The following is a 12570-nucleotide window of genomic DNA, read 5'->3' on the forward strand; positions in this document are numbered from 1 at the left end:
CTCTCCTGTGTTTACATTACAGGAGAGGAAGTGATGCAATGCTTCACTCCCATTCGTCAGGAGCGATCGCGAGGGGGTGGCCATGAATGAATGGCCGCCCCCTCATCCCGGATCGCTCCTGCACGGATACCGACCGCCGCTGGCACCGGGGGGGGGGGGGGGGGGGGCGATCGGGCCCCCCCCCGCGGGAAGGCAGGGACGTACAGGTACGTCCATATGCCTGCCCGTGCCATTCTGTCGACGTACATCGTCGTGCGGCGGTCGGCAAGTGGTTAAAGTGTCCCGTCTGTCTTTCATTGTCGTCTGGTTGGGACATTTTTATAGTCGTGTACTTCAGATCCCAAATTAAACCATTGAGTTACAAATTCAACAGTTCCCCTTTCTGTCTTTAGCCTTAATGTTACTTAGGCCACGTTCAACTAACTTGTACTCAGTGGCTGTCCAGTCTCCCTAGGTTCTATGACAAGGCAGTTTAACAAGACTCGTGGCCACTCATTAGAATTAGAAGAAAAGAGGTTTAACCTTAAACTACATAGAGGGTTCTTTACTGTAAGGGCGGCAAGGTTGTGGAATTCCCTTCCACAAGCGGTGGTCTCAGCGGGGGGCATCGATAGTTTCAAGAAACTATTAGCTAAGCACCTCAACAACTACAACATACAGGGATATACAATGTAATACTGTCATATAACACACATAGGTTGGACTTGATGGACTCCTGTTTTTTTTCAACCTCACCTACTATGTAACTATATAACTATGACCCTTGTATATAAGGGTCAAACAGTAAGACTTAAAACCAGCAGAGTATTGTTGAAATCTGGTAGGTCATAAATCAAAATTTGTATTGAAATGTTTTGCAATTCAAATTCACACTATAAAACAACCATTCTAATCCTTTTTAACCAAAGGAACACTTGAAATATCTTTAGAGTTTCAGGGAAAACCCTGCTATTAATTGCTATATCTACAGCTCATGGTACATTGGTGTGATGATCACAGGGAAGAATGCTCCTCATATTTGTGGTCATTGGGAAGAACCCACTCCTTACAGATAGCTAAAATGTCCAATGGTGTCAGTGGGAACTTATCTGAGAGGCAGAAATTGGTCATTGCTCAAGGAACCCCGAGCAACCTCTGGAGGAATCCTATGGTTACACACAGTGGTGGCCGGTCCATAAGGGGCTCAGGGGTGAAACCCATCCACCCGTTTTTTTTTGGACCAATAAGAAAGCGCTTAATAGTACAATTTATTTTTTTAAATAAATGATAATATGACTAATGTTTTTTTTAATATCTTAAAGTTAAAAAATGTTAGTCATATTATGATTTATTTAAAAATAATTTGTTTTATGTGTGTGCACTGCGGGGCGCCGGACTAATAGTCTATTAGGTCCATCATTGTTTTTTGGAAAATTATTTTCATTAGAGTTTTCATAGCAATACAAAAAGAGAACACATAAAACATTGAAGAACAGCCTGACAACCAGACAGCACATTGTACATTTAAAGCAGAGTTTCCACAAAAAAAAAAATATTAATCGGACACTTTTTTTTTTTTTAAAGCACATTAATAATTTTTTTTTTTGGGGTGGAACTTCACTTTAACAAACAAAACCATAGCACTAGGCCAACAGTATAGCTCCAAGGCTAATACACAGCTATAAAAAAATATAAATGGGTAATATCTGCGCTTAGATGTAAACCACACATATAAAATATCTGATCATATAGCAGCAGCTAGCATAAATATTGTTTGATTGTGATATAAATCTAAATAAAAGTCCATAGGCAGTGCTAAAGGTAGAAATTTTTTGGGAGGCATATTCCTTCAACTAATATTGATTGGAGCTGTTTTGCATGATCGGTTAGTTGAGGCTTTTGTGGATCCTATAACTAGAAATCACCACTGCTGATTACACTGTGTGCGAGTGGATGACGCTGCGATGTGGAGACACTCAATGGGGTAGATTTACTAAAGCTGGTGCACTCTGTGCATGGTAGCCAATCAGCTTCTAACTCCAGCTTGTTCAATTAAAGAGGAAGTAAACCCTGATGGGTTTACTTCCTCTTTCATTCCCTGCAAAGGCAAAGCATAATGGACTTCCGCGGCAGCCGACACCCGCGGCAGCTCCATTCTTGGAAATGCCGCGCTCAGTGCGCCTGTGCGCCGCTGTCTACGGCGCATGCGCCGTAGACAGCGGTGCCCGTTTTCGGGCAAATATCTCCTAAACCATATAGGTTTAGGAGATATTGCTTGGACCTACAGGTAAGCCTTAATCTAGGCTTACCTGTAGGTCAAAGTGGTTTGTAAGGGTTTACAGCCACTTTAAGCTTTGGCAATAAAACCTGGAAGCTGATTGGTTTCTATGCAGAAGTGAGCCTGATTTTGCACTCTCCTTCTTCAATAAATAAACCCCAATGTGTCTAATAACCCATTGCCTGTAACATTTGGCTTTCTGGTAAGAAGATTATAAGTGAGCACGGTGGTGTACATGCACTGAAGCTGCTGTGAGGATCTTTCTTCCTTCTCACACCATCTCCTGTGAACTTTTTCTAATACACAGCTATAACTTCAATATTTCACTGTACAATAACTCGGATATAAATTCTTAAAATGTGTTTTATTGGCCAAATACCCAACCTGCATCAAGAGAAGCTCTGTATTAAATCCCCAAAGAATTGTTACACATTTCACAAACATAAAATATTGCAACCACCAGGAGCCTAAGGTCCGTCAATGTTTAACAAGCTTATTTTGCAGAGCACTGCGCCCCAAACCCTCCCACTTTTGACTTTAGCAAATCAAAATATGCCATTGCGTCACTTCCGGTTTTTGTGTCCCAGCCAATCAGAGGCTGAAGACGGAATACGGAAGCTGCCGGGTTATCGGGACCCGTGACAACCCAGGATGGAGGCTCAGTTTGAAGTTAAGAACCTGGAGGGGTTTGCGCCCCCCACAAATTGTTATCACCAGCCGCCACTGGTTACACAGAGCCCTGGCTCAGAAACGCTGCTATAGAGTAATACTGTGGCGAATGTTCCTCCCAGAAAGTACTTGGAACTACAAGATTCAGGTGACTCCTATGAGTTCTCAGATACATAGTCATGGGAGCTGTTCCTGGCCACACCGTGCTGCTCCACAGAATCATTTCCTGTGTATCATATCACTGATCGCACAGCTTAAACATGCCAAATGGCTTGATTTATGGGAATAATAATTATATGGCCTGATATATTATTTTTAAAGTGTGAATATTCCATTCAGCTTTTTTTCAGAAAAATACACCATTGTGATCCTTTTTAATATTTTTTCATGTATTCTTCCACTTGTTGATATGTTTCTTTTATTACTTTTAGGTATCCAGAAGAGTTAATTGTGTTGCTGCAGGAGCAAACGGATCGTTTTTATTTGTTGGCCTTTCTGAGGGTTTGATGGTTTACAGCTTATCGGGTGGTGACTGGATCTGTGGCTGGGAAGCAGATAAATTAGAAGTGTGCAGCCTGAGTATATGTCATGTGAAGAATCAGACCTACCTACTTGGCACAGTGGATGACATGGGTAAACATTTGTCCTACATACTGTGAGCCCTTGTACACACGGTCGGACATTCTGACAACCAAATCCGTTGGATTTTGTCCGACGGATTTTGTCCGAAACTGTTGCATACACACGGTCGGACAAAGTTGTCGGAAAATCCGATTGTACATAACGTGATGACGTTATTTCGTTAGGACGGGACTACGTTCAGGCTAGTAGCCAATAGCTTTGGTCTAGGAAATTTGATCTGAGCATGCGTGGCACTTTGTCCGTCGGAGTAGGCTACACATGATCGGAGTATGTCCGATCAGAGCATTTTGTGGGAAAATGTTACAGACAAGTTGGAAAACTTGGTCCATCGGATACTCCAACGGAATCAGTCCGATGCATACCACACACAGTCAGATTATCCGACAAAACGGTCCGATAGGACACATTCCGTCGGAATCTCCGTCCGTGTGTACAAGGGCTTACACATGAATACTTCAAAAAGTTTTTTTTTTTTTTAAATTAATGTTTCCAACTAGCCCACCCTGCACCCTTTATCAAAACCATCTATGTCCTAACACAGACCACAGCCAAACCAAAACCAAACCACAGTTTCCGTTTCACTTCTCACTTCTTTGGGGCAGGATCACGTGTGGTTGGACCCATGGACTTTTATTATGGCAATGTCTGGACAACATGCATTTTTATTCAGGCGCTCCTTTTGAAGTCTATGGGGCCGAAGATGCGCAAATCTACCCAAAAAGAAGCTCCTGTACTATTTTGAGCGACAGGTGCCTGAGCACTCACGTGTAAACAGGCATGATTTTAAAAACTAGGTTTTTAATGTTTTGTAATGTTTTCAATTGAAGCTTAGAGCTAGTAAATGCTCAGGTGTGAGTTGGGTCATAGGCTGGACATACGTTATGCAATTTTTTTCTTTCAAGCTCGATTACCCCATCAAGACAGTCAGGTAATCCCTCCCTCTGCACTATTGTATTCTGGCTATAGCCAGAGGGGGAAAAAAAGACATCCAAGAGGTACTGGGACTTTTGATATAAGTTTATAGGAAGAAGTGAGAGGGCAAAAAACATATTAAGAGCCCACTTACTAAGGTTAGGCTGCTCAGGACAGACAAGACAAGGCTACCCTCTAGTGGGTACCTCAACAGGTTGCCACAAAAATAATGTGCATACATGGAAGGAGCACCAGGCCAAAAAAAAAGTCCAATTTAATTTATTGGTATTGTGTTAAAATACATCCAAAGTGTTTCGAGGTCAAAGGAACTTTCCCTTCATGGGGGGGGGGGGCCTCCAAGGCTACAAAAAAACATAATATAATGTAAATATAAATGTGACTGATAAGTCATGTGCCTAACAATCATGGATAATATGTATTTTATCCATGTTGCTTCCATGTATGTTTTTTTTTTTTTCCTGCCATGATCATACAAAAAAGAAAAAAAAAACACAGGCTTTCCCATAGCTGCATTTTGATCCTTCTATGGCTGACTTTAGTGTATCATGGATAAGCTAATAGTTTGCAATACTGTACAAGCCAGCTGGCAGCAACATTGAATTTGCAGCTATTATTATACAGGATTTATATACCACCAACTGTTTACGCAGTGCTTTGCAACATGAGAGCAGACCGTACAATTTCAATACAGTTTAATACGGTAGGAATCATTAGAGCTTACAATCTAAGAGGGAGGGTCAAGAGATACAGAAAGTAATAACTGTGGGGGATGTGCTGATAAAATAAATATCCAGTTGTTAGGTGGGGCAGGATAGGCCTCTCTGAAAAGGAGGAGTTTCATGGATCGTCTAAAAGTGGACAGAGTGGGAGATAGCCGGACAGATTGGTGTAGGGAGTTCCAGAGGATGGGAGAGACTCTGGAGAAGCCATGGAGGCAAGCATGGGAAGAAGAAACAAGGGAGCTAGAGAGCAGGAGGTCTTGGGAGAAATAAAGAGAACGTTTTGGTTTTTATTTTGAGAATAGGTTAGTGATGTAGCTGGGGGCAGAGTTGTGGATGGCTTTGTAAGTTATTGTTAGGATCTTAAATTTAATTTGTTGGGCGAGTGACAGCCAATGGAGGGATTGGCAGAGAGGAGAAGCAGACACTGAACGGTTTGTAAGGTGGATGAGTCTTGCAGCAGCATTCATGATGGACTGAAGGGGGCATAGCCTATGTAAAGATAAGCCAATGAGGAGGGAGTTGCACTAGTCAAGGAGAGAGTTAACCAGGGCGTGGATTAGAAGCTTTGTGGTGTCATTGGTTAGGAAGGGGCATATCTTGGAGATGTTTGTGGAGATTGAGGCGGCAAGCTTTGGAGAGTGATTGGATGTGGGGTCGAAAGGAGAGTTCAGAATCCAGGATTACACCTAGAACCTTGGCCTGCAGGGACGGGTTGATAGTTGAGCCATTGATTTTGACAAGGAAGGAGATTAAGGAGATGGGGCGTAGGTTGTTAAGATTGGTGGCTTCCAGTGAAGGCTTTTTAAGTATGGGGGTGACTAGTGTATGTTTTAGAGAGTTGGAAAAGATGCCAGAAGAGAGGGAGAGATTAAAGAAGTGAGTTTGAGAGTGTAGGAAAGAGCCAGAGGGTGACTGTAGCATTTGCGAGGTGATAGGGTTCAGGAGTGGTTAAGTGGGTGCTCAAAAAAAGTTTAACAACCTCGTCTATAGTAGCAGGGTTGAATGAGGGAAGTAATTATTGTACCTGTGGACATGGAGTATTAAATGGGGGAGGTATCTGCACATTGGAGATCTCCTCACAAATTTTATCAATCTTATCTTTGAAGTGATTGAGACAAAAATAGTATTTTTGAAGTGCAGATTTGTATTGGTTGAAGACTTTGTGAGACTTAGCCCTTGTACACACGGTCAGAGATTCCGACAACCAAATTTTGTCCGAAACTGTTGCATACACACGGTCGGACAAAGTTGTCGGAAAATACGAACGTTCAGAACGTGATGACGTTATTTCGTTACGACGGGACTACGTTCAGGCTAGTAGCCAATAGCTTTGATGTAGGAATTTGATCTGAGCATGCGTGGCACTTTGTCCAATCGGAATTCTCTACACATGATTGGAGTATGTCCGATCGGAGCATTTTGTCGGAAAATTTTACCAACAAGTTGGAAAACATGGTCCGTCGGATACTCCGATGGAAACAGTCCGATGGAGACCACACACAGTTGGAATATCCAGCAAAACGGTCCGATCGGAGACATTCCGTCGGAATCTCCGACCGTGTGTACAAGGGCTAAGTCTTATGCTACAGGCATTCAAGAGCATGGCTATGTTTTTGAGACTTTTGGTATCATCTGTTTGCCAAGGTTATAGGGGTTGGGACCTGATTCTGTGTGTAGTAAGGGGGGGGCGAGCTTGTCTAGGAAGGATGACAGTGAGCTATCGTTGACAGAAGTGGCTAGGTTGGGGCAGGACAGGGCTGAGATTTCGAACAGTGTATCCTGTAGCCATTCTAACAGCAGATTTCCAGACCTGTTTGTGCAGGAGGCTTTGATGGAGAGAGGATGGATACAATTGAGGACACCCAATTTAAAACTATTTTTTTTTTTAAAGACTGGTCTGCATATACCATGCTTAAGGCCTGATGGCCGAAATGCATTGGATTTTTGACTGTTGTTCACCTGCATTAATAAAACAATGTTTTAGCCAACTTCCATGGCACCAGCCTTTCTCCCTTTTTGCATGGCCTGCATATTAGATCTTTCTATACACCATTGTAACACAACTGCAATAACTAACATGTAATTGGTATACTTTTCTTCTATTATCAGGCATTGCTCGTCTCTTTTACTTTTCCGAAGAGAACCTCCATTTTGTGAAAGCTATAAATGAAACCGTAAGAAATGTTTTGTTTTAAAATGAGATGTAACCCACTACTGATATTTTTTTAGAAACTACATTGTTGTAAATTAATGTTCAGTTACCCTTTTGTCCTTGTTAAAACATCTGGCTAGCTTTTGGACCAGGCTTTCTCAACCTGGTAAACTTGGAGGAACACTTGATCATAGGAAGAAACGTTCCTAATGTTTGTAGTCAATAGGAAGAATCCCATTTACAAATACCTGAAAAGATCATTGGTTACTTATCTGAGATAATAAAAAAAAGTTGCTCAAAGCTCAAGGAACTCTTAACAACCTCTGGAGGAACCTTGGTTGAGAGAAGCTGTTTTAGACAGTTCACCAGCAAAGAGGTTTGTTCGTTGTGTGTGGAGTGGGTGGGATTCAGCTCTACATCAGGGAGATTCGAAAACCTAGACAGAAGATCTCAGTATTGTAACATACTCAAGCTGAGAGCAAAGCTGCCTATATTCCATGTAGAGAGAGTCCACCAAAGGGCGAGAATATGTTCTTTATGTGCCCTATGTCCTCCAGTATTTTGCACAGCTGTTATGGGTAGACATGTGCATTCGTTTTCGTCCGAATGCATTTTCGTCCGAATTTCGGGTATTTTTGTTTTCGTTTTGACAAACGATAACGAAAGCACAGAATCCGAAAAACGAAAGATCCGACATCAATAAATGCTTTATTTTCGTTTTCGTTGTTACAACAGTTCGATATAGAATAGGAGATTTGACGTGACTCTGACAATAACAATCTGTGTCCATTGAACCTGTGGTCGAATGTGCCTAACCTTACCTCTATTAGTCCAAGATTATATAGAGAAAATATTCAACAGAGAAAAAAGATTTGACAGAGAGAAAAGATTCTAAAGTGCTAATTTTAAAGGCTAATATGCAAGTTACTGTCCTAAAAAGTGTTTGGGGACCCGGGTCCTGCCCCAGGGGACATGTATCAATGCAAGAAATAAAGTTTTAAAAACTGCCGTTTTTTTGGGAGCAGTGATTTTAATAATGATTAAAGTGAAACAATAAAAGTGTAATATTCCTTTAAATTTCATACCTGGGGGGTGTCTATAGTTTGCCTGTGAAGGGGCTCATGTTTCTGGTGCTTAGAACTGTCCCTGCACAAAGTGTCATTTATGCAGGAAAAAAAGTCCTTTAAAATCACTCGCAGCTATTATGAATTGCCGGCTCCCATAATACAGAAAACACTCATTAAAAGTCATTGATAAAAAAAATAAAAATAAATAAATAAAAAAAAAAAGCGTTGGGGTCCCCCAAATTCAATTACCAGGCCCTTCAGGTCTGGTATGGATATTAAGGGGAACCCCGGGTCAAATTTAAAAAAATATTGCCGTGGGTGTCCCCCTAAAAATCCATACCAGACCCTTTATCCGAGCACGCAACCTGGCAGGCCGCAGGAAAAGAGGGGGGGGGAGAGCGCCCCCCCTCCTGAACCGTACCAGGCCACATGCCCTCAACATTGAGAGGATGCTTTGGGGGTCTGTGACCCCTCAAAGCACCATGTCCCCATGTTGATGGGGACAAGGGCCTCATCCCCACAACCCTGGCCGGTGGTTGGGGGGGGTCTGCGGGCGGGGGGCTTATCAGAATCTGGAAGCCCCCTTTAACAAGGGGACCCCCAGATCTCAGCTTCCCCCTGTTTGAAATGGTAAGGGGGTACAAAAGTACCCCTACCATTTCACAAAGAAAGTGTAAAAAATTGTTAAATAAGACAAACACACTTTTGAAAAATTCCTTTATTAAAAATAAAAAAAATAAAAAAAAGATTCCAGCGGTGGTAATCCACTCTTGCTATCCAGCGACGAATGATAATCTCTCCGGGATCCAGCGATGGCTGATCTGATCCAGCGCAGCGAATCCATCCATCTTCTGTCTCCACGGAGGAGACACTGCGGGGATCCCGGTGGCCTGACGTTTGTTATATGCGGAGGGCGGGGCCACCCGTCACCTGACCCCGCCCCCCTCTGACAAAAGGGGAAATCCGGGCTTCCCCAGGGACGTATGGGTGATCCCGCCCCCCTCTGATGTAACGGAAACCTGCCTGTGTTACATCAGAGGGGGCGGGGTCACCCATACGCCACTGGGGAAGCCCGGGTTTCCCCTTGCGTCAGAGGGGGGCGGGGTCAGGTGACGGGTGGCCCCGCCCTCTGCATATAACAAACGTCAGGCCGCCGGGATCCCCGCAGTGTCTCCTCCGTGGAGACAGAAGATGGATGGATTCGCTGCGCTGGATCAGATCAGCCATCGCTGGAGAGATGATCATCCGTCGCTGGATAGCAACAGTGGATTACCACCGCTGGAATCTTTATTTTTTTTTTTTTTTTTTTTCATAAAGGAATTTTTCAAAAGTGTGTTTGTCTTATTCAACTATTTTTTACACTTTCTTTGTAAAATGGTAGGGGTACTTTTGTACCCCTTTACCATTTCAAACAGGGGGGGCGGGATCTGGGGGTCCCCTTGTTAAAGGGGGATTCCAGATTCTGATAAGCCCCCTGCCCGCAGACCCCCACAACCACCGGCCAGGGTTGTGGGGATGAGGCCCTTGTCCCCATCAACATGGGGACATGGTGCTTTGAGGGGTCACAGACCCCCAAAGCATCCTTCCAATGTTGAGGGCATGTAGCCTGGTACGGTTCAGGAGGGGGGCGCTCTCTCGTCCCCCCCTCTTTTCCTGCGGCCTGCCAGGTTGCGTGCTTGGATAAAGGGTCTGGTATGGATCTTTAGGGGGACCCCACGTCAATTTTTTTTTTATTTGACACGGGGTTCCCCTTAATATCCATACCAGACCTGAAGGGCCTGGTAATTGAATTTGGGGGACCCCCACGCTTTTTTATTTATTTATTTATTTTATCAATGACTTTCAATGAGTGTTCTCTGTATTACGGAGCCGACAATTCATAATAGCTGCGAGTGATTTTAAAGGAATTTTTTTCCTGCATAAATTACACTTTATGCAGGGACAGTTCTAAGCACCAGAAACATGCGCCCCTTCACAGGCATACTATAGACACCCCCCAGGTACGAAATTTAAAGGAATATTACACTTTTATTGTTTCACTTTAATCATTATTAAAATCACTGCTCCTGAAAAAACTGCTGTTTTTAGAACTTTTTTTTTGCATTGATCCATGTCCCCTGGGGCAGGACCCGGGTCCCCAAACACTTTTTAGGACAGTAACTTGCATATTAGCCTTTAAAATTAGCACTTTCGATTTTGAACGTTGGAGTCCCATAGACTTTAATAGGGTTCTAAAGTTCTGCTAGCTCCGTCGAATCTTCTTTATACACTCGACAGATGCAACCGTAATTCATGTGGATTTTCGGACAAATGCAATTTTTGAACGAAAAACGAAAAGAATAAAAACTAATTTTGGGAGTAACTAATTTAATTAATTTTTCGGACGAAAACGAAATTCCGAAATGAAATATTTTACTCTGCACATGTCTAGTTATAGGTGGAGTTTTATTTGTTACTGAATTCTCCTTTTTTCTTCAAAATGTAAAGGGTTTTAGTCCTGTACAAATGATATTACTAATGGTTTGATTAATGTTTTTAACAGGAAGATATAAGCAAGCGCACAGTTTGTATTACATTTAAGCTGTCCCATGGAGGCGACTATGCTGGAGTTCTTTTGGAAGGTGTGTACTTTCTAATAATGAATTAATAAATTGTATGTAACATTATAATAATACCAACTACATTCGTTATTTACATTAAATTACAAGTAAAGTTCACCTTCTCTGCACTAATTACATACCTTCATTCAATTACTAAAGCTGGTGATAGATGGTGGGATTTTCTTTCCTGCAAGCACGGATACAGTAAAGAAAATCACTTGATTCCCCTGTAATTCCTCCCATGGAGCTATTGTGTTCTGCAAGCACGGGAGGTCAGGCAGCCATCCCTGCCGGGAGAACACACAGTGATTATTACTAGCGACTATAGCTGCTGGCAAGAGTCGCATGAAAAATCCAAGATGCTGGTTGTACCCAAGTCGATTGATGGATCAATTTGGGTAAATTTAACCATGCCTATAGGTTGTTAGAGGGAACTGCCAAGATTCCAACTGTCTATGGCTGGCTTACCAGTTAAGCCTAGTACACAGGGTCCGAATAGCCGAATATTGGCCGGTTCAATAGAAACCAGCTGACATTCGGCTCGTAAAAAAAAAGCTTGATGTAAATCAGCATGATATAAACCATCTGTCTGTTTTTCTGTTTGTATTTATACATTAAAATATGTAGGCGGCCATATTTGCTTATTACAAATACAGGCTCCACATTGCAATGCTACACATTGATTGTGCTTTACTTCTCACAATGCAGGTCTTTGAGTCACAATTTATTTCCTGCGTATCTGATATATTATCTTAGCAACTGTTAGACGAGAGACAGAGTATTTGCACCAAAAGCTGAATTCCAGGTATTGATTTTATAGCATAGCTACATTGGACCAATGTACTGTAAGTATGCATATGCCTTACCTGTGGGACTCCTGTAGAAGCTGGAAATCACTGTAGCAGTCTCTGCTACTACAGTGAGTGTCGCAATCCTCCGGGTCTTGTGCTGAACACCTTACATTTTTCTCAATGAATATAAGGTATTCTCTGATTGGACCAAGTGAAGACTCAGGGCAGTAATGCTACAATCTTCACCTACTTCTGTTGGAGAATGCCTTATATTCATTGAGAAAAATGTATTCTGTGTATGGTTCCTGCAGCTGCTCGGCACAGGACCGTAAGACAGCATGGTTCACTGTTGTAGTGGAGACCACCACAGTGATTTACAGTTTCCACAGATATCACACAGGTATGAACATGTATACCTACATTGGTCTGCTGGACCAATGTGACTGTGCTATAAAATCAATACCTGGAATTCAGCTTCAACCACTGGTGGCTAATCTCTATAAAAGAGACTTAAACTGAAAGAAAGAAAAAAAAAAAAAAAAAACAACACAATCCTCTCCTTGCAAATGAATTTCATAATGTGCTACTAGGCATTGCATACTAGCACATTTTCAAAGACTTACCTGAAAACTAAGCCCTCCAGCGGTGTGCGGACACTGCTGACAGGGCTTCCATCTTCACTCTGTCTTCCTTCCGGGGTTTCTGGGCAGCCGTTGTTTGACTGGCGGGAGTCACAA

General features: G+C 42.5%; 1 protein-coding gene across 2 annotated transcripts in view; it reads left to right on the forward strand.

Annotated features, from left to right (window-relative positions):
* WDR93 (WD repeat domain 93) overlaps nt 1-12570 on the forward strand; it is a 173244-nt gene that overhangs the window by 13317 nt on the left and 147357 nt on the right. For both annotated transcript variants that reach the window (XM_077473983.1, XM_077473984.1), the window contains exons 3-5: nt 3358-3559; nt 7333-7397; nt 10985-11063. In XM_077473983.1, the coding sequence (XP_077330109.1) occupies nt 3358-3559; nt 7333-7397; nt 10985-11063 (346 nt within the window). The remainder of the gene's footprint in view (nt 1-3357; nt 3560-7332; nt 7398-10984; nt 11064-12570) is intronic.

The sequence above is a fragment of the Lithobates pipiens genome, unplaced genomic scaffold (assembly GCF_037356315.1).
Source record: "Lithobates pipiens isolate NorthernLeopardFrog02 unplaced genomic scaffold, aLitPip1_a1.2 Scaffold_8, whole genome shotgun sequence".
Classification (NCBI taxonomy): Eukaryota; Metazoa; Chordata; class Amphibia; order Anura; family Ranidae; genus Lithobates; species Lithobates pipiens.